Source organism: Nuphar pumila, chromosome 17, assembly GCF_984573655.1.
Source record: "Nuphar pumila chromosome 17, dmNupPumi1.hap1.1, whole genome shotgun sequence".
Lineage (NCBI taxonomy): Eukaryota > Viridiplantae > Streptophyta > Magnoliopsida > Nymphaeales > Nymphaeaceae > Nuphar > Nuphar pumila.
Genome location: NC_143265.1, coordinates 29,275,321 through 29,299,738, shown reverse-complemented (window position 1 = coordinate 29,299,738; position 24,418 = coordinate 29,275,321). Strand labels below are relative to the sequence as shown.

Sequence of the window (24,418 nt, the reverse complement as noted above, 5' to 3'; positions counted from 1 at the left end):
CAATTTCAATAAGCCTATTTGTAGCATGTGCATATCATACATGTTTCTGTGATAGACCAATAGGTGTGGGTGCCTCCATAACACTTTCTTCACTCATCATCTTTATAACACAAGATGAATAATTTTCTACACAATCAAATTGGATGATAGAGGTAAACAAACAGGTAAAAGTGACCCATGAAATTGAATTACAAAAAAACAAAACAAAATAGGCTATTGGAGTACAAAAATAACTTGAGATTCACAAAAGAAAAAAAACCAAATTCGAAGATAGAAACATATCAAATTAAGAAAAAAAAATTGGCAAAGAAGACACATGAAATTGAATTTTAAAAAAATATAATAAGCTATTGAATATGCAAAACTAACTTGAGAACCATGTCATTGTTTAACAAAATAACTCATTCATGCCACTATTTAAAAAAATAAATGATTCAACAATTACAAAGAGCAAAACTTGTGCTTATAAAAAATTTTTGCAATTGATTATGTGTCAGATGCTAAAAAAACTTGCCAATAATGTGCCATCATACAACGAAGATTAGGCAAGAATAATGATACCTCACTGAAAAAACTTGGGAGAAACAAGTTGAGAACCACAAAACCCTAGCTAAGAAATGCTAATGTTATGCAAAAACAATCCTTAAATATGAAATAAATCTTTTGCATATATGAAGAGTCACATTTAATGCACATACGAAGGTTCACAAACGTTACGCATGAGTATCGAGAGATTCGCAGAAACATCATGAGAATATTTGTAAATCACATGTTGAATATGTGAATGTTTGGTGTGTCCACAACTAAAATTATAAGTTTTGCATTTATGAAGGATGTCTGTGAGTCGTCTGTGCAAACGTTAAGAGGACATCTGCAAACGTACGGTGAGATAAGAAGTAGAGAACATGCGAATGTTCAACTTTTATAGATGTACATCCAAACTTTATGTGATTTTAGTTAATAGAGGTTCACATGTTACGTGTGTGAAGGTTGTGACATCCGCAAATGTATGACGCAAACCTGCTAAGCTCAAATAAAAAAACATATGAAGGTAAGGACATTTGCAATACATTTGAAGACATACATCTAGACTTTCTGCAAGTTTTTAATTAAAAGAGATTGAAATGATATTTCCACGAATTTCATGATGTCCGCAAATATGTGATGCAAATCTGCCAAGCTGGCATAACATTTGAAAATGTCAGACATACATTTATGAACTTCTATGAACGAACGTCTTGACTTTAAGCGAGTTTTTAATTAAAAGATATTCATGTGACGTTTACAGGAGTGTCAAAACTACCACAAATGTATGAAGCGAACATATCAAACTCAATCTTTAAATTCTAAAAAGTTAGAATCGGGTTTGTAAATTTTCAGCGTTGAGATTCAAGTTAGCCATATTCGCAAATACTTTATGCAAATTTCATCAAGTATAACATCAGTTGCAGTTGCAGGTTCACTTGTGTGAAGGGTAAAAATGTCCTAAAAAATAAAAAATCAAAATTTTGTACATAGAAAGAATTTCAACAAATTGTGAAGCATTTTTTAAATCGCAACATTTTACAAGGACAGCATGATCATTTAAAAAAAAATGTAAGGAAAAATGTGCAGGCAAGATGAAGTAAGACAACTTGTAGATTAGGCATACAAAAGGCCAACATGAATTATAGATAAGTCTTTGACAAACCATTTCCTGAAATAACAAAGATGATATGAAGTAAGAAGCTCAACATCCCCACTCATGATACTAGTAGGTACTGTATCCACTTAAACAGCTATATATAAACGGGCAGCCATTATGCATCGACTCACTAGATTATTTCAACACATCAAATACTAGTTTTCAAGCGGTACGATCACTCACAGATTGTGACTATTCAGTCGCGGGAAAGGACAACTAGCTGTTTGCCAACATTTCTTCCTTTGAATAGTCCAATTAGAGCAGCAGGGGCGTTTTCCAAGCCTTCAACAACGTCTTCAACATATGTTATCTTCTTTTCTTTGATGTAACGAATGGTCGTCTCCAGGAACTGAGGATACAAGTGTCTGTAATCAGATTCAATGAAACCCTGAATCTTTATGCGCTTTGTTATAACATCCATCAAATTAAGTATGCCTTGAGGTTCCTCAAGATTGTACTGAGATATCATCCCACATGCGGAGATTCGGCCATGGAGTTTCATGTTTAGCAGTACCGCATCCAACATGGGCCCGCCCACATTTTCAAAATAAATGTCAATCCCTTCAGGGAAGTACCTGAAGACATAAAAATTAATCAGTTTTTACACTGAAGACAACACAACAACCATACAATTCAGAAATTTAACGTTCAAAGATACCGATTTCATCTTAGAAAACAGAAAAAAAAGACTAAAGCAACCAAGAAGTACAACAGAAATACTATTGAATCCCGCAATTGATAAGCAAATACAGACATAATTATAGAAAAGTCTCTCTGCATATGTGTGCGAGTTTGCATGAATGTGATGATCATTACTTTCAAGCGACCTTGTCAGCTTCATAAGTCCTATGTCTCAAACACAAACAATCCAGAAATTTAAGTTCAAAGATACCAACTTCATTCTAGAAAACAGAAAAAGGGGACTAAGCATTGAATCCTGCAATTGATAAGCGAATAAAGACATAATTATAGAAAAGTGTCTCTCTGCATGCGTGTGCGAGTGTGTATGCATGTGATCATCATTACTTTCAAGCGACCTTGTCAGCTTCCGAAGTCCTATGTCTCAAACACATAAATATGCACACACACCTTTTCAAAGTAGCATTCAGGTCTGGTTCTTCTTTATAGTTAAATGCCTCATCAAAGCCAAACTTATTCTTCAAGATGTCAACCTGACATTTTAGTGCATTGTAAAGGTAGAATGGTCAAGCATTCTAAGGTGTTCAGTGAAATCAACATATTATATCAAAATGAGAGTAAATGGAATACCTTTTCCTTGCTACCTGCACTCCCAACGACATAGCAACCTAACAACTTGGCAAACTGGCCAACAAGCTGCCCGACTGCCCCAGCTGCAGCTGATACAAATATAGATTCTCCTTTCTTGGGGGAGCAGATCTCATGAAATCCAATGTAAGCTGTGAATCCAGCCATACCTACAAACCCCATATCAGTTTAACAATAAAACAGTCAGCATTGGTCTCGTACTTATAGGTATGTGTGATGTGCTAAACCAAATAAAACATGTATTGCCAACACAACTAATATCTCGGAAGAAAAAGGATGCTAATAATTCCTTGAAAGAAGCTGCATAGCACGTGAGTTGGTAAAATCCCAAAGTAGTAATTGTTGGCTATGCCAACCACTCAAGGTTTTATCAAGAAATGTGCAGAATAAACCAAAGAACAAACACTCAACATACCTAGGAGGCCAGTATAGTGAGACAGTGGAACACTGGTGTCCTTGATTTTAATGAGACGATCAGTACTTGATATCAGGCTGTATTCTTCCCATCCAGTGATTCCCCATACCAAGTCCCCTACGTTGAAATCGGGGTTTCCTGAGTCCACTACTCTAGACACACCATAGCCCCATAAAACCTAACAACAGGCAAAGGAACATGTTAGAAGATGATCTCTCTCATTATATATATATATATATATATATATATATATATATATATATATATATATATATATATATATATATATATATATTGTTTTGTTTTAGTTTTTCAGAAACCAGGGGTCGCCGGATACCTGTGACCCACTACGATTATCCCTTTTTTTGTGTGTTTTTTTTCCCTATTAACGAAAAAGAAAAAACACTTTCAACCTTTTTTCTTCTCATTAAAGCCTAGCATTCACCGTCGGCGACTCAGGGCAGTGACCGGAGATGTCCGATGCCGGCGATTGAAGACAGATGCAGACCCTTTTCTTCTTAAAAAAGCAGAGAGATGGTTTTTTTATTTTTGTCTATTGTTTTTTTCTTCGGGCGACAAAAAAAAATCAGAGAAGTTTTTTTTTTAAGATTAGAGGTCCGATTTTTCTTTTTCTGGTGACCCTCTAGAGACTAGACACAGACCCCGATTGGGCAAAGCAGGTTATATGTTCCCCCCTGAACAGGGCAGTTAGCTATATCTCATGTTCGGGGGTCCCAAAGAGCACCACGTATATAAGCATGTGCGTCTCGTATCCCCATGTTTGTCAGCATTAATTAGCATTGGAGTTTGATGCGATTACAAAGACTTAAGTACCCTCTCCTCCATTGGTGCCAAAAAAAATAACGATTCTTGAAAAGGAGTGGTTGTAAAGACTTAAGTGCCCCAAAGATGATTATTTAAGACTCAGTCTCTACACTGCAGGATTATCTGAGAAAGAAATCTCCCCTGGAGGAGGCCATGAACATCAACCCTCTCACTCTCTCTCTCCCTTCTCTTTCTGCTTCTATGCACATCCAACAGAAGATCTTACATTGCTCCATCAAGCACCGGCTGACCTGCACATTGACTGTTGTGGAGCCTGATTCAGAGTTTTTACCCTTACAAGAGGAGGGTTTGGGGGCTCCTCCCAGCGTGGGTAGCATCATTCAACTAAATGAGTTGTAGATCCTGATTCAGAGTTTTTACCCTTACAGGAGGAGGGTTTGGGGGCTCCTTCCAGCGTGGGTAACATCATTCAACTTGATTCGTTGTGGATCCTGATTCAGAGTTTTTGCCCTTACAGGAGAGGGGTCTGGGGGCTCCTCCCAATGTGGGTAACATCATTCAACTTGAAGAGTTGTGGAGTCTGATTCAGAGTTTTTACCCTTACAGAAAGGGGGGTCTGAGGGCTCCTCCTAGCGTGGGTAGCATCATTCAACTTGATGAGTTATGGAGTCTGATTCAGAGTTTTTGCCCTTATAGGAGGAGGGTTTGGGGGCTCCTCCCAACGTGGATAGCATCGTTCAACTTGATTCATTGTGGAGCTTGATTTAGAGTTTTTGCCCTTATAGGAGGAGGGTTTGGGGGCTCCTCCCAGCGTGGGTAGCATCGTTCAACTTGATTCATTGTGGAGCCTAATTTAGAGTTTTTGCCCTTACAGGAGGGGGGTCCGGGGGCTCCCCCCGGCACGGGTCCCGGGTGTCGTGGTCAAAAAATGCACAGGGTATCATGGTGAGAATGATATATTTTTGTTTCAAGCAAGGTTGAAAGAAATCAATGGAAAATCCAACAAGGAGCATGCCAGAATCAAGATGTGGATGTCAAGCGAAAATGGTGTTGTGCAACTCAAATAACACAAAATAATAGGGGTCTTGTTTTTAGTTAAAATGAGGAATGAAATGACAATAGAAATCGCTGAAAATTTACAAAAATAAACTAGACTCAATAACGAAGACACCACTTTTTACGGATTTGAAATATGACCTCTGGTTAAGGAGATATGACCCTAACAAGTTTGTCCTAATTCGGATAGCGATTTACAGCGATTTGCTTACTGAATAACACTACAAATCGCTATAGTGATTTGCGGAAGACACTACAAATCGCTATAGCGATTTGCGGAAGAATCTACAAATCGCTATAGCGATTTGCGGAAGACACTACAAATCGCAAATCGCTATAGCGATTTGTAGTGTCTTCCGTAAATCGCAAATCGCTATAGCGATTTGTAGTGTCTTCCGTAAATCGCTATAGCGATTTGCGATTTGTAGTGTCTTCTACAAATCGCTATAGCGATTTGTAGTGTCTTCCGCAAATCGCTATAGTGTTTCGTTGGAGACCCGAAAATACTACAAATTGCTGTAGGAAAGCTCGATAATACTACAAATCATTGTTGGAAGGCCCAAAAAAAAATTGGTCCGGGGGGGGAGCCGCCCGCCAGGGGTGCCCCCCCCTGGACCCCCGCCCACGCCGGGGGGGGAGCCCCCGGCCCCCCCTCCTGTAAGGGCAAAAACTCTAAATCAGGCACAAAACTAGAGAGAGAAGGGAGAGAGAGTGAGAGGGTTGATGTTCATGGCCTTCTCCAGGGGGAACTCTTTACCTCCCTTGATTTCTTCTCTAGAGAGAGAGAGGGTTTTACAGTGTTTTACGAAGAAGGAAGAAGAAGAAGATGGCGATGGAGCAATGTAGGATCGTCTGTTGGATGTGCACAGAAGTAGAGAGAGAAGGGAGAGAGAGTGAGAGGGTTGATGTTCATGGCCTTCTCCAAGGAGAACTCTTTGCCTCCCTTGATTTCTTCTCTAGAGAGAGAGGGTTTTACAATGTTTTACGGAGAAAGAAGAAGAAGACTTTGAAGAGTCAACATCATCCTCGACTTTCTGGATGGAGGACATGTTTGTCCTTTTTTTGAATGGAGAAAGAAGAAGAAGACTTTGAAGAGTCAACATCACCCTCGACTTTCTGGATGGAGGACATGTTTGTCCTTTTTTTGAACTGTTTGTTTTTTCTTTTTTGAATGAAGGACATTTTTGTCATTTTCTCAAACCATCACTTTATGAGAAGAATAGCAAGAAAGGGTACTTAAGTCTTTGCAACAACACCAGAGTCCGATGCAAAGTTATGTCAACATACACGGGAATACGAGCCTCATGTGCTTGTATACGTGGTGCTCATTCAAAGCCCCGAACACAGACGTGGGATTCAGTGAATCATCGGGGGCGAACATACACCACCCTCTCCCGATTGGGGGTCTATTTTATTTTTTTATTTTTTTTATAAAGCTAATGGAACCCTAGAAATAAAGAGGGTGTCGTTGCAAGGGTTTTCCCAAATCGAAAAAAAATTCACATAATTTTTTTTCTTTTTTCGTTTCGAATAGACCTGATTCAGGGTCTCCTTTTGTTTTTTGTTTTTTTGGAAAATAGAACAAAAAAAAATGAAAGACGGTTTCCATTTTTTTGTCTTCGAAAGGGGTTTTTCTTCCTCTTCTTTCTGGTTTTCCCCTTTCTTTTTTTTTTTTTTTGTTTTGATTTTTTTTTAGCTTTCAACGAGGTAGGTCATCCAAATCTGGCGACCTATCTTTTACTTTGTAAAAAAAAATGATCCAATTAAAAAAAACACAATTATTTTTATATGTTTTTTTTATGTATTCCCTGTTGGTCGAATTTCTATATAGACTGAGGTTGAAAATCCGATGACAGGAAATGAGGAATCACTGATTCAGCCCTTTCAAATATAACAGCCCTTAAACTAAAAGGAAAAGAGCACCCACCTTTCTTGTATTCATTTCTCGATGATGATCGGTGATTGGTATTTTGCGGCTTCGAGTGGCAAATGAACGATTCTAAACAGTGATTTGAAGACGAAATTATGCACACAACGAACTAGGGTTATGATACTACTGATAGGGTACGGATGTACATTGATCAACAAAGATACGGTATTGTATCATGCCTTCTTCAACTTGGGGTTTCTCACTTTTGATTTTTTTTGTTTTGTTTTTTCACTAAGTGAGATCCTCTTCCTTACCAGGGAGAGTAACTGGTGGTTTCACCCGTGGGTAGCTGTTACCCAGCTTTAGGGGACCGGTAATAGGTTTCACTTAATGCTTCATTTGACTATTGGGTTGTTTCATGCGTTGGAGAGAGAGAGGCCCACCTCTCTCAAAACGCATGCGATTTAACAAGTAGAGACCGACAAAATGATGATGAAACCGTAGTTTGTGTAAAATACTAAACGTGAGGTTTAACATTTTTTTTCTGAACATAGAAGACATTATATCAAAGTCTACACAACACATACATTTTTTAACATAGTCTTGTCATAGGAAATCTAGGCTAGCATAAATAAAATGGTTGTAGGCACATTCATTCATATAATATGGAAAACCAGTGTCGGTCGCTCAAGAAAGAGTGGCAAAGGTAATGGGGAGCCTTTTGGGTTGGAAACCAGGAGTTGAGTGGAGGAGAAGAGAAAGTGGGACATACCGAGCCAATAGGGTAAGGGGCGGAGTAGCCAGGCATCTCTGATCCACTCATGAGCATACGCATGTAAGGGTCGCAGGACAGGTAGAGGTTCTTTACCAGGATGTCTCTGGAACCTTCCGGAAGCTTCAACCTCATGGTGGTGCATGTGAGGGGCATGTCTTCCTCCTCTGGAAAGCCGGTGACATGCCGCCTGAGGACTACCTGCTTGTTGCTCACCTCTTCTCCGCCCATCTCTCTCTCTCTCTCTCTCTCAAACAGGAGATGTGGTGGCCTTCGAGTAGCTTCCTTCTTGTAGAAAGATTGGAAGTCGTTCATCACCACCAAGACAGATGAACGACGCTCAAAAACCCACCAAACGAAACCCACCTAATTTCACAGGGTGGATGAGTAGGTAGCCAGAAAAACATGCACATCTTTTTGTTCTTGTTCGTAATCTATTTCTGCGTTTACAAGCAACACTGCGGTCGCTTGCTAGTTACACAAAAAAATACCTGGGTGAATGAGAAATGGACGGACATTTTGGGAAACTTCTTTGTGCCTTAACAAGTGGCAGCATACTTTCTCATACTCTATATCAGTTTTTGGTGATAGGTTGAGCCTTATGTCAGCACCTTTCTTCTAGGGGTGCCAACCCTGTGGGACTGATAGCATACCTTGGGCTCAATCTACTTATAATAATGGTATTTTGGGGGCATCTCATGACATGCATGGGATCCAATACCCAAATATACGGGACTTACTTTTTTGGGCATGTATTGGGCAGGGTTGGTAGTGAATTTTTTCACACGTTGTATTTGGATCAAAGGATCCATGAAGGTTGTAGTGAGTTGCATGGGACTGAGTGAGGTAGCCCTAGGCACCCTTTTTGCCCAGTACGAGAAAGACTAAAAAATGAAACATGTTATTTATTATATTAGCAAAATATTTTTTCATTATATTTTGTAAACAGGTATCCTAAATTTGAGAAAACATGTCTAACACTAGTTTGTATGAGGACAAAATTTTTGTCATTATATGCTGGCACGTGACCTCTCGATTGGATCTGATACCTTTTCGAGAAGCTAGTTCTAACTGCTAGGATTGCTAGATGGTAGGTTTTGCTAATGGAGTTTGATCTCAAGTATGTTCCATAGAAATAGATCAAGAAGCAAGCTCTAGCAGACCACTTAACAAACCTTCCTTTAGAGGACAAAATCAGAATAAAAGATGATTTCCTGGTGAGGATATCTTGGCTTTAGAAGAAAAAGAAGATATCTAGGAATTATATTTTTATGGATCTAAAAATGTCAATGGATCTGCGACTCGAATTGCAATTATCACCCCAGATAAAGAAAATTTTTTATATGCTTTGAAGTTTGATTTTTTTTTTTGTCCAAAGATTAAAGATTCTAATTGATTTGGAAGTCAAGAGGGCAAATGTAATGAGAGATTCTATGCTTGTGATCAAACAAGTTATCGCAGACAAAACAGAGTAAACTAATCCCATATAATGACTTAGTATTAGATCTTGTCAACAAATTTGATTCATACTTATTCTCTCATACAAGAAGAGAAAACAATTGATTTAAAAACGGATTGGCCAATCTTGCTTCCATTGTTAAAATGGGGAATGATCATAAATATTGATCTTTCACATCATTGAAAAAATAGAAAGGCCAACTTATAAATAAAGGGAAGAAGTAGCTTCAAAGAAGAGATTGAAGAAGTGAATAATGTAGAACTTGATGATGGAAAAACATGGTATTTTGATACTAAAAATTTATTGGAAAAGATATTGTTTTTGTAATGCCTCAAAAATTTAACTCAAAAATACATGATTTTTTTATGCAAAGCCTTATCGATAGCATTGCTCTAACTGGACTGAGTTCTACGAAGCTAGCTTGTGCGCAAGCACTAGCATTTAATAGCTCACTAGATCTGAGTTCGAGAAAGAAATACAAAAGACAAAAACCTTTTATCAAAAAAAGTAAAAATACAATGAAAAACATTTATTTAGTTTGGTTAGAATTTTCGGTCTATTACAGGTATATCATCACAACATGAGACTGGATCCAATTTTCTTATTGGATTTAAGTTCAGGTCTGACTCGTAATTTGGTTCTTACTCAAGAATTCGAATCTAAAACATAAAATATGCATACAATTTATAAATCAATTTAAAATCATTCATAAATTTAAAAAAATTATCTATAAACAATTTTTTGACAAATTAATAAGTCCTTATAAATCAAGACTAATCCCAAATCCAAAATTATTAGTTTTTGGCCACTACCCGCAACATATCATTATCGCTCTAGGTACTTCATTGATGACTTGAAAAATTATAATATAGGGGTCAAAATTCTTAGTAGAAACACTATAACGATGCATGCATATATGAATACTAAAAATACATGACACTAAACATCACTAAGACATGTATATTATACATAATCATTATAAGGCATTCAAATAAACATGCATAGTCAATGTTTTTATGCAACTTGACACAAAATGAGAACAAGTTCATAAATATGCATTTGAATTATTAGGCCATGTTTTCACACAAGTATTTACAAAATAAATGTGTTCAGGTGTAAGGTTTTTGTTTTTCTTTTTACTATTCTTGCGAGTACTCGCAAGCTACTATCACGAATCAGAAGAGGCCACAGAGGAGTTTATTATGTTATGTATTTTAATTCATACGAATGAATTAATGAGATGGATCCACTCTTAGCAGTCCAATGTCGAAAGAAATTTCACTAGTGGTTACTAAACAACACGATGCATCCTAAACTTCTATGGAAAACATGAACCTACTGCCTAGGATAAATTGGTAGTCTGCCCCATAACTCTGAGGACTGAAGACCTTGAGATGCTCTTGCACTAAAAACAAAGTTTTGTATCACCTACCCTCTCCAAGGTATGCTTGAGTCTGAATAGGTTATTAGTATTTTTATTAAGGGTGTCATTTGCATTCTTCGTCTTTCCTGTGAAGGCGATAACCATAACATTATTTGTGCATGCATTCTTTATTTTCATTACTTAGTGCACTTTTAGCTCCACATGAATATAGGATTTTTATTATAGATGTACATATTGTTAGTTGTCTACATGCAAAAACCTAGACCCAAATTCATTCAAGATCAGAAAATACTAATTCTCTAACTAAAACCTATTTTTTGTTCTTAGAACAATCTTGTCCAGTTTAGTTGTCCAAAGAAACCACATCCAACAAATTTATAGAATGAAATAAATTTTGAAATTTTTATTGTAGTTAGCTTGGTATGTCTGACACAAGCTAAAAAAAAATAGATTTAAACTCCATCCCATTAGAGAATTAAAAACCACGCACTACAGTCTATTCTTGTTCTTTGACAAACTGTGTTGCAGAAATTTCAAGTTCTTAACCAAATTTTTATGATTTTTAATTTCTAAACCATAATAAATCAGTATGCAAGTGGTGTTTTGTTCAATATATGAACTCACACATAAAATATTAGCTATAAATCTTAAATATTTTGGGAGCAATAAAATTTTAAAAAATATGTAGCCTACACAGAATTTTCGCCAGGATAAAAAATTTGTGCTAACTTGCAGAAATCGTATCTTTCAACTCGAAACTCAAATGAGTCCAATTTTTTTCTGAGATGGCTTCTACATGCGTGAAATATCTTCTAAATTTTTAGAATTTATAGGTTTTCCATTTTGAAAACCAATAATTTTCTTTAAGACTGGACATAATAAAAATAACAGGACAACATGCATTTTTATGAAGCACATAAAGACTTTGTAATTTTCATAAAGAAAATACCAAAAACATGCATCTAATAATTTTGATTCAACATAAATACATCATATACATGTATGTACATATCTAATCATGCTGGAGTTAAAGAAATTTAATTCATAACATAAAGCAAATACAAGATCTAATGTATTTACATTGGAAAACATGTTTTTTCTCTAAAAAAATCAGTTTCACATAGATGAATCTTATTCTTAGATTTTAAATCAGTCATAAACAACTAATATAAGATCTAACATGGACCTAACCTAATGTATGTTATTCATGAATGAATCTAGCACAAAACATAGATGAAGAATCATATAAAACAATTTTCTAAAGAAATCACTTGTTTTATGTTGCAACTCCAAAACCAATTTTCATAAAAATAGTTTTGAAGATTTTAATACTCCATGTATTATATAGCATCAGTCACTACATCAATTATGGTTGATATATATATTAATATGCATATGTGAATTATATCTCAGCATGTTCATGCTCTTTAGTTAGAGTGTCTACCTCGAATTCAAAAAAATAATCGTGAAAAAGGCTCTCTCGCAACCATGAACACCGACCGAACCTTCTCTTAGGTTATGTGCACCACCAAGATACAGATACACCAGCACAAGAACACCTCTCTAATGGAGGGGCGTGTAGGAGAAAGAAGGAAGAGAGAGAGGAGAGAGATAGGGAAAGAAACCTTGGGGCATGTGGGAGGGGAGAGGAAACTCCCCCTTATATAGTCTTCTTGTGGGTTTTTCTAATCCTGCAAGGAAATGTCATCCTTAATTGTTCTACTTGGTATTACATTTAAATTAAATGTTTATTTATAAAAAAAATCCTAGTTACTTAAAATTCATACATGATTAAGAAAACTAATAGACCATTAGCTAATTAGGACTTTAAATAGAATTAGGAAACTTCTTAGATAATTTGACTTTAATTAAAGTAGAAAGAGTTGAAAAGTTAGGAGGAGCCCTTATAGGGGGGTGTCACACCCTATAGATCCACTTTATTAATTTAATTCAAATAATTTAAACTTTATCCTAATTAGGTCTAAATTGAATCGAATCCAAATTTAATTAAATTCCAAAATCAAATTCAATTAAATTTCAAATTTAAATTAAAATTAAATCTCAACTCAAATTAAAATTAAATATCAAATGAAATTCAGCTCTAAATTAAAATTAAATCACAAATAAAATTCAAATCAAATTGAGATCCAAAATAGCTTGAGATTCACATTCAAATTGAAATTGAAATTAAAATAAAAATTCAGCCAAAATTTGAGATATAAAAATCATCTTTATTTATTAAATAATTTTAAAAAAATTGCATGTATTACAATTTCCCCCGAGAGCTACTTCTAGGGACAAAAAATAATTAAAAAATATTAACCAAATACTTTATTTTGTCAAGAATTCTCTACAAGAAAGGTTATAGCCATGAGCTTTTGAGGTGCTTGGACAAGGAAGTGGCTGAGTTTGCGATGACAGAATGTCATGATGGCATCTGCAAAGGACACATTGGCTCTTGCATGATGGAAAAGAAGAACCTTCGTGCAGGTTACTAATGGTTAACCTTAGAGTCTGACTGTTATATGTATGTCAGGTGATGTTCCTTTTTGTATGTGGGTATTTGATGCGATAGGACCCATACATCCTACCACATCCAATAGACATAGGTATATTCTCGTAGCCACCAAGTACTTTACTAAATGAGCAAAGACTATCTCGTTAGTTAATGTAAAAGGTTAACATATGGCATCCTTCATTTATAAAAACCTGTAAACACCCCAAATTTTCCAAGTCTATTCCAAACATCTTCATTTCATAAATGCCAGTCCCCTACAGGGCGATATCGAGTCTCACCCCTAGGTTTATTCTAGTTTAGAGACCAGTTTACCCTCCTTTAAGCTAATAAAATTACCATTTTACCCCTAGTTCACCTTTACTCCTTTCGTCAGTTAGGTTTAACTAAGCCCATCTCAAGCTTAGAAAAGTTAGAATGTTTGTCATCTCTACCTCCTCTAGGCTCACGATGACCGAATCCTGATCATTTCAGCTAAATTAGCTCATTTCAGTCAAAATAAACTCATTTTAGCTTGAATTTTAACTAAATTATCCCTGAGTCAGTCAAATCTATTAGATCACATCCCAGTGAATCTAATCTAAGTTCACTAGGAGTTCGAGTAGCTCAGTTCCAGTTCAAAGTCACTTTCTCACACTCGAACCTTCATTTTAGCTCATTTTAGCTCGATTCAATTCAAATCGAGCTGACTCCAGCTGGTTGAGCTAGTATTCTGGTTCTGGATTTAGTTCACCTGAGTATAACTGGCTTCTAATTCAGTTTATTCTGAGTCAGTCCAACTCAAATTAGTTTAGACCAGTCTAGTCCGTGTTTCTACCCCTGCAGGGCGAAGACCCAAAAAAATAAAATTATTCGGGACACTATTTTCAACAATTTTTGAACTAGGACATAGCCCAAATTCAAACTTGGATCAATTTCTTCATCCAATATTTTATCAATATCTAAGATCTGCTTTATTTCAATTCAGATATTAGATCCAATGCTGGATCTACTGTCTAATTTCTTCTCAAACCTGAATTTCTTATCTGATTCATTCAGATATCCATATCCAAAGTCCAATTTATTAATTTAACCTAGAATGTCTCATCAGATATCCAGGATCCAATTAAGCCATTTCAGATCTGTTTTAGTTTAGATCCACCTTCTGATCCGTTCAGAAGTTCAATTCAATCAATCTTTAAACTCCGATTCATCTAACATCTGAGATTCAGTATTCACTTCTTGGATTCTGATCTAGATTCGAGATCCAATTTCATCCTTTGAGTTGGATCTCAGATCCAAATCCAAAATATCAATTTTATTATGAATTTAGGGCTTTTTTTATTTTTAATTCTTTAGAAATCCATATTCAGGGTTTGATTCTCATTTTTGAACCAATTTTCCTTTAAATCAAGATCCAGACCCAATCTTTTCAAAACTTCGGATCCAGATACCTGTCAAAAACTTAATTTTTATCCTAATTTCAAAATTCATCTTTGTATTTCACATTAAAATTCATCATTTTGCAAAATTCTTTTGAAAAATATCCTGGATCCAATTCAAAATTCAGTTTGGATTTCAAAATATCAAAATGAATTCAGATCCAGTTTCAAAATTCAATTTTTATTCAAAAACAATTTGGGGATTTCAAATTAAAAATCAAAATCCAATTTTTATAACTAAATTGAAAGATAATCTTTGAAATTCAAAAATCTTTTCAAAAAATGCCCTGGATTCAGTTCAAAAGTTAATTGGGATTTCAAAATGGCCAAACGGATCCAGATCCAATTTCAAAACTCAATTTTATTCAAAATCAATTTAGGAATTTTAAATTTAAAATCAAAATCTGACTTTTATCTCCAATTTCAAGATAATCTTTGAAAATTCAGAAACCAAAATTAGTATTGTTGCAAAAATTCTCAAAAAGTCAATCTAGGTCCAGTTTTCACCAAATTTGGATTTTATAAATCAAGATTGGATTTTTGAAATCCAATTATTTCCATATTCCTTTTTTTTCTCATATTTCATTTTCCTTTTTGTCTTAAATCCAAAAATAAAAAATCAAAAGGGGCACTTTCAAAAGAGAGGCGCCACTTGGCATTTTTAATCAAAATCATTTTTCAAAGTGCCTTTAAAAAACTCTTTACTTTTCAAAATCACATATGAGCATCACCCACAAGGTGATTCCATGTGTCAATTTTTCAAAAAAAATGGCCATTTTGCCCATCTTTAAAACCCAAATTGACTCACATGGACACCCTCTTGCAAGAGGGTGCCATGTGTCAATTTATTCACAAAGGGGCACTTTTGCCCATTTGACAAAATAGGAAAAGACCCACATGGGGTTGGCGTCAACCCCATGTGAGCCCCCTTTGCCACATGGGCACCCATGTGCAAGCAAGGGTGCCATGTGTCAAAAATTTTCTAAAAAGGCATTTATGCCCATTTACAAAAAAGAAAAATGCCCACATGAGCTTGGTCATCCCCTTCTTGAGATTTTTAGTCCCATATCTAAAGTTTTGCAAAAGCCATCCCCATTCTCAAACTATAAATAGACCCCTTGGGGGTCTCTCTTCTCAACAAGTTGGAGTTTGAGAAATTGAGAGAATAAAAAAATTTATTTATTTATCTTCCCTTCTCCTCTCTCTCATCCTTTTCTCGCTTAGGAGTGGACGAGTTTTTCAAAGAGGAAAACTCTCCTCCTTTGCATTGGTGGCTCAAGTGCTGGCTAGAGCAAGGAAGAAAAATCCCAAGGTAAGCACACTCTCTTCCTTTCTTTTGATTTTTTTTATTTTCTTTCTATTTTTTTAATTTCTCAAAAATTGCCCCCTTTTTTTCTCTTCTTTCTTGCATTTTCTTTTAATTTTGTGTAATAGCAATGTAGATCTAGTTTAATTCCATGTAAATTTTTATTTTCTATGTTTTGATCTATTCAAATTGCTACTCACATTGTGCATTTTCATTTTAGCCATTTAGAATTAGGATTTGATCTTCAATAGATCAAATTCTACATTCTATGGGTCAAATCAATTTCATTTTATACTTCAATGCTTTTAATTTCATTTTAAATACTTTCATTTATGTTTTTACATCCTTTTCATTATCATCTATGATCTAGAATGGTAGATCTCAAGTTTGATCATTGGATCAAACCATTTATGAGATTCTATTTCATTCAATTATGTTGAGATGATATTTTCAATTCTGGTCCATTTTTGCCTTTATCATTTTGCATATAATTAGGTCTTATTTTGATCTGATTTTTTTACCACATCTTTATTAGTATGTTTTTAAGATTCATACAAAAAATCAGATCAACCTGAGTTGGTTTGATCCCTCAAAAAATTTGAAATTTAAGCCCTATCATTTGGTCTCGTCCATATTTTTTCTGAAATTAGACCAACTTATTTGAGTGATTTCTCCCTAACCAGAGATGATCCTTCAAATATGTAAAAAGAGAAATATCCTGCATTGAGTCTAGTTTCTTCATGTAAATTTTTATTAATTTATATGGTGTTTTGATATCTGATTTTGGTAAAAAATATGTCCCTGTAACTCTGTATAATTTTAGTGATTCAGAACTTTGTCCATTTTGTCAGAATCATATATCCCTAATGAGAGATCATTTTTTAGATCTGTAAAATGTATCTTATTCATCTGAATGTCTAGTTTTGTCATGTAAATGTTTATCTATTTATATAGAATATTTCTATTTATTTTGTATCTTAAGTCAAAACTTTGCCTATTTACAATTTCAGGCATTGCTCAGGCTTTAAACACAAATTTTTGACCAACTTGATGAGATGGGATCTCCCCAATGGGAGATCATTTTCTAGATCTGTAAATTGAGAATGTTTCATGGTTGAACTAATCAACCTCTCACATAAATTTGGGAGAAATTGAATCAGTTTAATCTCTAAAATTTGAAAATTGCAGAAACTTGTCTGTCAAAGCTCAATTTCTTGATTTCAAAATTTATTTCTCAATGTTTTAATCATATATCAAGTTTTAAAAATGCTTTTTGAGATCTGTAAAAGCGATACATTTCCTTGAAGAGTTAGGAATCCATGGAATGAAGTTTTAGCTCAATCTGAGTTATTTTAAGCTTCCATTTATTCAAAATACTTTAACAGGGTCGATTTACATATCTCAATTTTAAAATATCTTGTTTTACTTGGCTAAACATTTTTTGCAATTTTCGATTCTAAGATGCTTTTAAGGTTATTAGAAACCTTCAAATCAAATTTCATCAATTTCTAATATGTTTATGGATTTTTTCTTTATTTGTTAGGATATAAAAAGGCTAAATTATGGTTTTTTCTCATTTTCTCAATAATTAAAAAAAATTATAAATGCCTACATTTATTTCTAACATGTTTATTCATTTTGCAAAATTTTTATTTTCTTTCTTTTCAATTAATATAATTCATTCAAGGGTTATAATAGTCAAATTAATGAGAAATTTACTTTATGCTTAGTTTAGAATGAATGAACATATTGGTTTAATTTTATTCATTTTAATTTGTTGCATTTTTAATTTCTTTAAAAACACTATGAAAACATGAATGGCATGTGCACCATTTAATAAAAGATAAATAATGCTAAGTAAAGTTCATATTTATGGGCATATTCAGAATATAAATAATACTTAAAATTATTATTCTTTAATAAAATACAAAAATCGACTTACACTCTTAATTCAATTTCAAAAATCATCATTTTTCACAAAATGTATTTTCTTCCTTTATTAGAATCCAAAATAAAGATTAATATGAAGTATATTAGTGGTCATAGTCATAAATATATAAAAATTTAATCTTGTTTTAATTCTATAAAGGCACAAAATTAACTTCATTCCTTATTGGAATTTAAATAAAGATTAAATTGAAATATGTTTGTGGTCATATTCATGAATATATTAAAATTCAATCTTACTTTGATTCTTTTAAAGAATGAAATTTGCCTTTTAAATTCAATTTTAAACAAATTCTTTTAAAACATTCATCATTTAAGATAGAATTACATCATTTTCTTTTTCAAAATTATTATTCAATTGATTTTCGAATTTCTAAGTGATTTTTGAAATAAATTTCATTTTTAAATTCAAATATCTATTTTCAATTTCCAATTTCCAATTTCCAATTTCCAATTTCCAATTTCCAATTTCCAATTTCCAATTTCCAATTTCCAATTTCCAATTTCCAATTTCCACTTTCCAATTTCCAATTTCCAATTTCCAATTTCCAATTTCCAATTTCCAATTTCCAATTTTTATTTCTTACTTTCTATTTTTTAAAATTCCAAATTTCAATTTTTGAATTTCATTTTAATTTCAATTTTCAATTTCAATTTTCTAATTCTTTTCAAATTCCAAATGTCAAAATTTCACTCCAAATTCAAATACTAATTTTCATTTTTCCATTTTTCAAGTTCTAATGTTAATTCCATTTTCAAATTTTTAACTTCCCATTTTTAATTTCAAAATTCCATCTTAAATTTGAATTTCAGTTCTAAATCTCAAAGTTCAATCCTCAATTTCAATTTTAAAATTGAATTTCAAATTTCATCTAAATCCTAAATTCCAATTTCTTTTCAAATTTCAATTTTGATTTTAGATTCAATTACATTTTCAATTTCAAACTTCAGTTCTTCCAATTTAAGTTCAAAGTTCAATTTTTAATTTCAATTCTAACTTCTGATTTTTAATTTCAAATTTTGAATTCAATTCCAAGTTTGATTTCTAAATTCAATTCTCAATTTAGAAATCAAACTTCAAATTCGATTTTCCAATTTAATTCAATTCATATTTTAAATTTTAAAACTTAACTTTGAATTCAATTTCAAAATCACTTGGAAAATTCAGATTTATGAAATATTTTCAAAAGCATACACACTCTCAAACTCAAAATCATAGCACAAGCACAATTCAATGTGCATTTAGGACTTAGAATAATTTCTTAGATAAATTTAGGCAAAACAAAGGTATAAATTCGATCCTTAGTTCGATTACCCCTGGTAAAGGCGCCAGGAACGGTTGAACCTCGTACTGACGAGTGAATCCTGTCTTCCCTTTTTTCCACAAATTTTTAAATGAATGTGAGTTATTTTAAAAATCTTTTTCCAATGGTCAAGTGAGACCTAAACATTTATATAAGAAAAGACAAATTGTGAAAAGATGTATTGGTTCATAACATACAATCATTTATTTAAGAAATGACTATTTGTAATATAAGTATTACTCAAGCATTTATTGAGTTTCAAATCATTCATTTTAGAAATAACGATTTGAGAAAATGAATATTATTTTATTAAATTAATAAATGACCATTTATTTCTTTAAGCATTAAATATAATTTCAAAAACACTCACTAAAAAAGTGACAACTTATATTTGAAGTCATCATTCTTTTAGTAAGCATTAAATAGTACTTCAAAAGCATTTACTCAAGAAATGACCATTTATAAATTAAAGTACTAAACAAGCATTTATTGTATTTACATATATTTAAATAAAGAAGTGACGATTTGTAATAAAAAAATTAATGTACTATAAATCATTTAATTGAGTAAAGACAAATTACAATATAAATTATATTTCTAAATACTTCAACGTTTAATGTACTACAAAACATTTATTTGAGAAAAGACCCATTACAAATTAAATCTCATTTTTTACATCAATGTATATTGTACCTCAAACTATTTAATTTAGAAATGGTGACTTGAAGAAACTATCATTATTTGAATACACCAAACATTTTTTACTTAACAATTATTTAAATTTATGAAATAACGATTTCTGAAAAAGCAATATATAGTACACATCATTTCACACCTTTTTCTACAAAAGTTGTTTTTGAGATGACCCGACATCTCACATCACAAAAGAATAATTATTTCAAAGCATTTCAAAAAACAACTATTTTTGAAGATATATATATATACAGACAAAATAATATTTCAAAACATATACATGTAAGCTTTTAAAGAGAAACATTCCTACTCGACACACTGAAAAAGAGCTTAGAAAAAGAAAGAGAAAAAGAAAGAGAAAGAAAGAGAAAGAAAGAGAAAAAAAGACATGAAAAGCTCTCTGACAAAAGAATCAAGTGTGTGAAGAAAAAGAACATTTTGTTCTCCTGAAAGATTATTCTGCCTATTTTCAAAAGAGAGAACATTCTGAGAGAATCTTCATACGTCCATTCATATTATGCATATCATTCTGAAGGTTCTATAGGAAAGTGTTATAACTTTCTGTTATCTGTTGTATCCCTTCTCTGTTGAGAGAAGTAGACCTCTGAGGAAGAGGGTGTTTTCCTTCTCTATTAAGAGAAGTAGACCTCTGAGGAAGAGGGTGTTTCCCTTCTCTGTTGAGAGAAGTAGACCTCTGAGGAAGAGGGTGTTGTACTATTTATCTCGTAATACGGATTTTATAGTGAAAGGCTTAAGTGTTCTACTTGGGGACTGGATATAGGTCAGTAACTCGACCGAACCAGTATAAATCTTGTGTTTATTGTGTTATGCCTAATTGTCTTATTTTTTTTATATTATCGATCTGCAACGAATTTCACTATTCACCCCCCCCCCCCCCTCTAGTGGAATTTCAAACATATATTCCCAGACTTTTTCTAAGGGTTGGTCCAAAGGCGTGAATGTGCGGTCCCTACTCCAATTGATATGCTTGGGCTTTTCTTGAAGATTTCCTTTCTGCTGGGGGGCAGATAGAAGAGGCTTGTCATTATTTTTGAAGAATTTTCCTTTCTGTACTTTGTTTTGATCCACCTTCGGGCGATTGCCATTGTTGTTTTTATTGCCCTTATTGTTACTGCCATGACTATTGCCGGAGGTATCAGCTGAGAAGGTGAAATGTGTCTTTTTCTTTTGATCATGATTGTTCTTGATGAGAGTAATACCTTCATAAACCCCATTTTTCATTCCCATTTCGAGTCATTTGGTCCGCTCTGTCAGCTCAATGAATGATTTTGATGAGGAGGTGGAGATGAGACTTCTCAGAGGCTGAGAAAAATTATTGAGAATGATCTGAAGTGCGTGCTCATCGGAAATGAGAGTCCTCATCTTGTTACAGGTGCTCCTCCACCTATGAATGAATTCTTGAGCCTTTTCGCTTTCTTTCTGCTTTAGATTACATAGATGATTGAGAGTAGGTAGTGCTTCAGTATTGAACAAGAAACGTCCAATAAACAAATTGACCACTTTATCGAATTCTCGTAATTCGATGAGGTTGATGTGCTCAGCATACCACTTCATTGTTGTTCCTTCTAAACTGTGTGGGAAGCAAATGAATAGGGCCCTGTTATTCCTCTTGAATTGGTTGCATTCTGTGAAGAACATGGCTAGATAAGCATTGGGATTGCCAGTCCCATCGAACTTGATGAATTTATGAGGAAGGTATTCTAAATTTTCATCTCCTTCGAGGTCGTCATAGAAATCTTCGCTGGTGTAGGTTCTCTTAATCTTATCTCGGGCCTGTAAATCTTTGACCATGTGGGCCATTTCCTTTAATTGCAGTTGGATCAGATCTTTTGTTGGGATCCCAAACTTGGGTTTGTTCAATGATTCAGGCTCTTTCGCCATTTTCTTAGACTAACGCAGAGGGTTTTGCATGAATACAAGTTCTTCTTCTTCTGAATCCTCTTCTGCTGACTCCATATTTTCAGAGGCATTGTCGTGCTGTACTTTATTCTTACTGATCCTGACATGCTTCTTCACAGGTTTTCTCTTGATTTTGTTTTAGGAAGATACCTTCTTTGGATTATCCCTAGTCTGTTCTGATATCATCTTTGCCATCATTTTCTTAAACAGACTATACATGGTTGGATCAATATCATCTTTCATTTCTTGGCCACGTCCTCTGGACGATCTGAGGGAATTCATTTCCTTTGCACTATTGTCATTGTGCTACGGCGGAATGGTTTTCTTTCTAGTCCTTGTATGAACCATGTTAAAATGTTAATGTTTTCTGCAGAGATAAAGAAATGGTTTAGATTGAAATAATTTTCTAAAAGAAAGAGAGATGATGAAAAAGATGATGAAGAAGATATTCAAGAATCGAGGTGATAATTTCTCGCTGCAATGATCAAGGGATTTATTGGAAAACATGAGGAAAATAAGGTGAAGCGATTTAAAAATAGACAGTAGGATTGAAATATAGAGATAAAAAATTCAGGAGAAAATGAAAGAGGAAAAATACATAATTTTTTTGAGAAAAATAGTAGGCAAGATCAGAATAAGGTTGGAAATTTGAGATCCAAAAGAAGGAAAGAAAAGAAAGAAAAACACCTAGAGTTTCAGAAAACAGAGGAGAATTTAGAAAAGGATTTCCATGTTTTTTAGAAAATTGATCTGAAGAAACGAAAAAAGAAGAAAACATACACTTGGATTTTGAAAATAGAAGTGAAATTTTGAAATAAATATCCAAGGTTTGAGAAAAATTATTCTGGAAAATGTAAGGAGAAATAAGCAAGCATTACAAAATCATAACAAAGTTGTATAAATAAGGATGCGAGAACAACACTCCCTAAAAGCTAACTCTAAATGCACAAGTTTGAAAGGGTTGTAGGATCTTGATCCTAACTCTAAGGCTTAGATCATCTGAATCCAATCAAGATATGCCGATATACTCAAGCCAAAGCTCGAAGTACGTAGCATAAAAATTATCTCTGGTTCTAAGGTAATGGTTTTCCAACATCCTTGAGTGCCTGCCAATATACTTTGGACTATGGCCCTTAGTACGTGGCAGTGGGGGTATTAGCCCAAACAAGTGGCCCAGTTGTGAGGTTTTTTTTTTGAAATATGGTTTAGTGAGAAAGCCCAACAATGTGAAGACCGGGACAATTTAGGTAGGGGGATATTTTTAGGAATATGATAAACATGCAAGAAATCAGATGTCTCTAATGCAAAGTCCTAAAGAGATAAAATTTTAAAAATCATAAAGAAGCATAAACTTGCATACATTGTTTGCAATCAATCCCTAGATTGAGGAGAGTTGTATTTCAGACCTAAGTCTAAGTGAGCATGAATAAATCTCTTCAATTTGGTCCTACCAAATCATACTTAGCCTATATGAATTATGTCAGTTGGGTCAGAGTCTAGGCTCCTAAGTTTACATAAAAATGAATCTGACATTTATAGAATAATGACTTAGACAATTTTAAGCAAGGCAAAAGCATAAATTTGACCGAACGAAGATGAGTCCCATCACGATCGCTAAACCTGTGATCATTACAAATTTTTTTTTTTGTTTCTTTTTAGGGGAAGAAAGAGAAAAACTATGTATTATGAACCAAAATTTCTTACGTAAATGTTTGTATATTATGAGCCAATGCATTTTGTCTTTTCTTACATAAATGCTTTTGAAATCATGAGCTTTTATATCTTGTCAAATTGTCTTTTTCATAAATGTTTGTAAGAAGTACAATTAATGCTTTTGAAATCATGAGCTATTATATATTGTCAATTTGTCTTTTTCATAAATGCTTTTAAGAAGTACAATGATTTGTTTCAAAAAGATATTTTTGAAATACTGCAATATACATAATGTATCTTTTTATGAAAGCTTACTTTTTGTAAATAAATGACTTGTATGATTTCAAAGCATATAGTCTAATATGAAATATGCATGCTTCTGAAGGTTCTGTTACATATGACTCTAAAGAAGAAAAAATCTTCATCTTGAAGTAGCCGATCTTCTTGGATAATCTTTAATGCATCTCTTTGGCTCATCAAGCTTTTTCTTCAGAGTAGTATGATTGCATCAAATTGTTGCACTTGATCAAGTTGTCTTCACTCTTCTTAAGTGAAATAACCTTGCATCAAATACACGTTAAATACATAGCACATCATATCCAGCCATAATATAACATATCTAGTTTCAAATATGAAAGCATATCATATTTATTATATTTATCATGTATCATATATATGCATCATGAAAGCATATCATATTTATATGTATCATCAAAACATAGTTTCTCAACATTCTTCCCCTTTTTTATGATGAGAATATATGCTCCTCATGTCAATAAGCTATATATATATATATATATATATAATGTTTTAAATATGATATCAAAACACAAAAAATGCATTTTTAGAAAAAAATAGTCTAAAATAAAGCATAATAATAAACAATGTGTTTTTCATTTTTCTCCTACATAGGAGAGGTGGTAGGTTTTCTCTCCCCCTTTGTTAT

The 24,418-nt window shown here is 33.5% G+C and overlaps 1 protein-coding gene across 2 annotated transcripts; it reads right to left on the bottom strand.

Annotated features, from left to right (window-relative positions):
* Window positions 1-1,643: 1,643 nt before the first annotated feature.
* On the bottom strand, window positions 1,644-8,127 carry LOC149811842 (2-alkenal reductase (NADP(+)-dependent)-like). Of its 2 annotated transcripts, none has more exons than XM_089993265.1 (5): window positions 7,871-8,127; window positions 3,387-3,564; window positions 2,954-3,120; window positions 2,774-2,856; window positions 1,644-2,259 (listed from the first exon to the last, which is right to left on the bottom strand). In XM_089993265.1, the coding sequence occupies exons 1-5, from the start codon at window positions 8,099-8,101 to the stop codon at window positions 1,881-1,883; spliced, it is 1,038 nt and encodes a 345-aa protein (XP_089849391.1). In that variant the 5' UTR covers window positions 8,102-8,127; the 3' UTR covers window positions 1,644-1,880. The 2 variants fall into 2 exon arrangements, with proteins under 2 accessions (XP_089849391.1, XP_089849390.1); XM_089993264.1 differs by lacking the exon at window positions 7,871-8,127 and adding an exon at window positions 7,156-7,244.
* Between the last annotated feature and the right edge of the window lie 16,291 nt (window positions 8,128-24,418).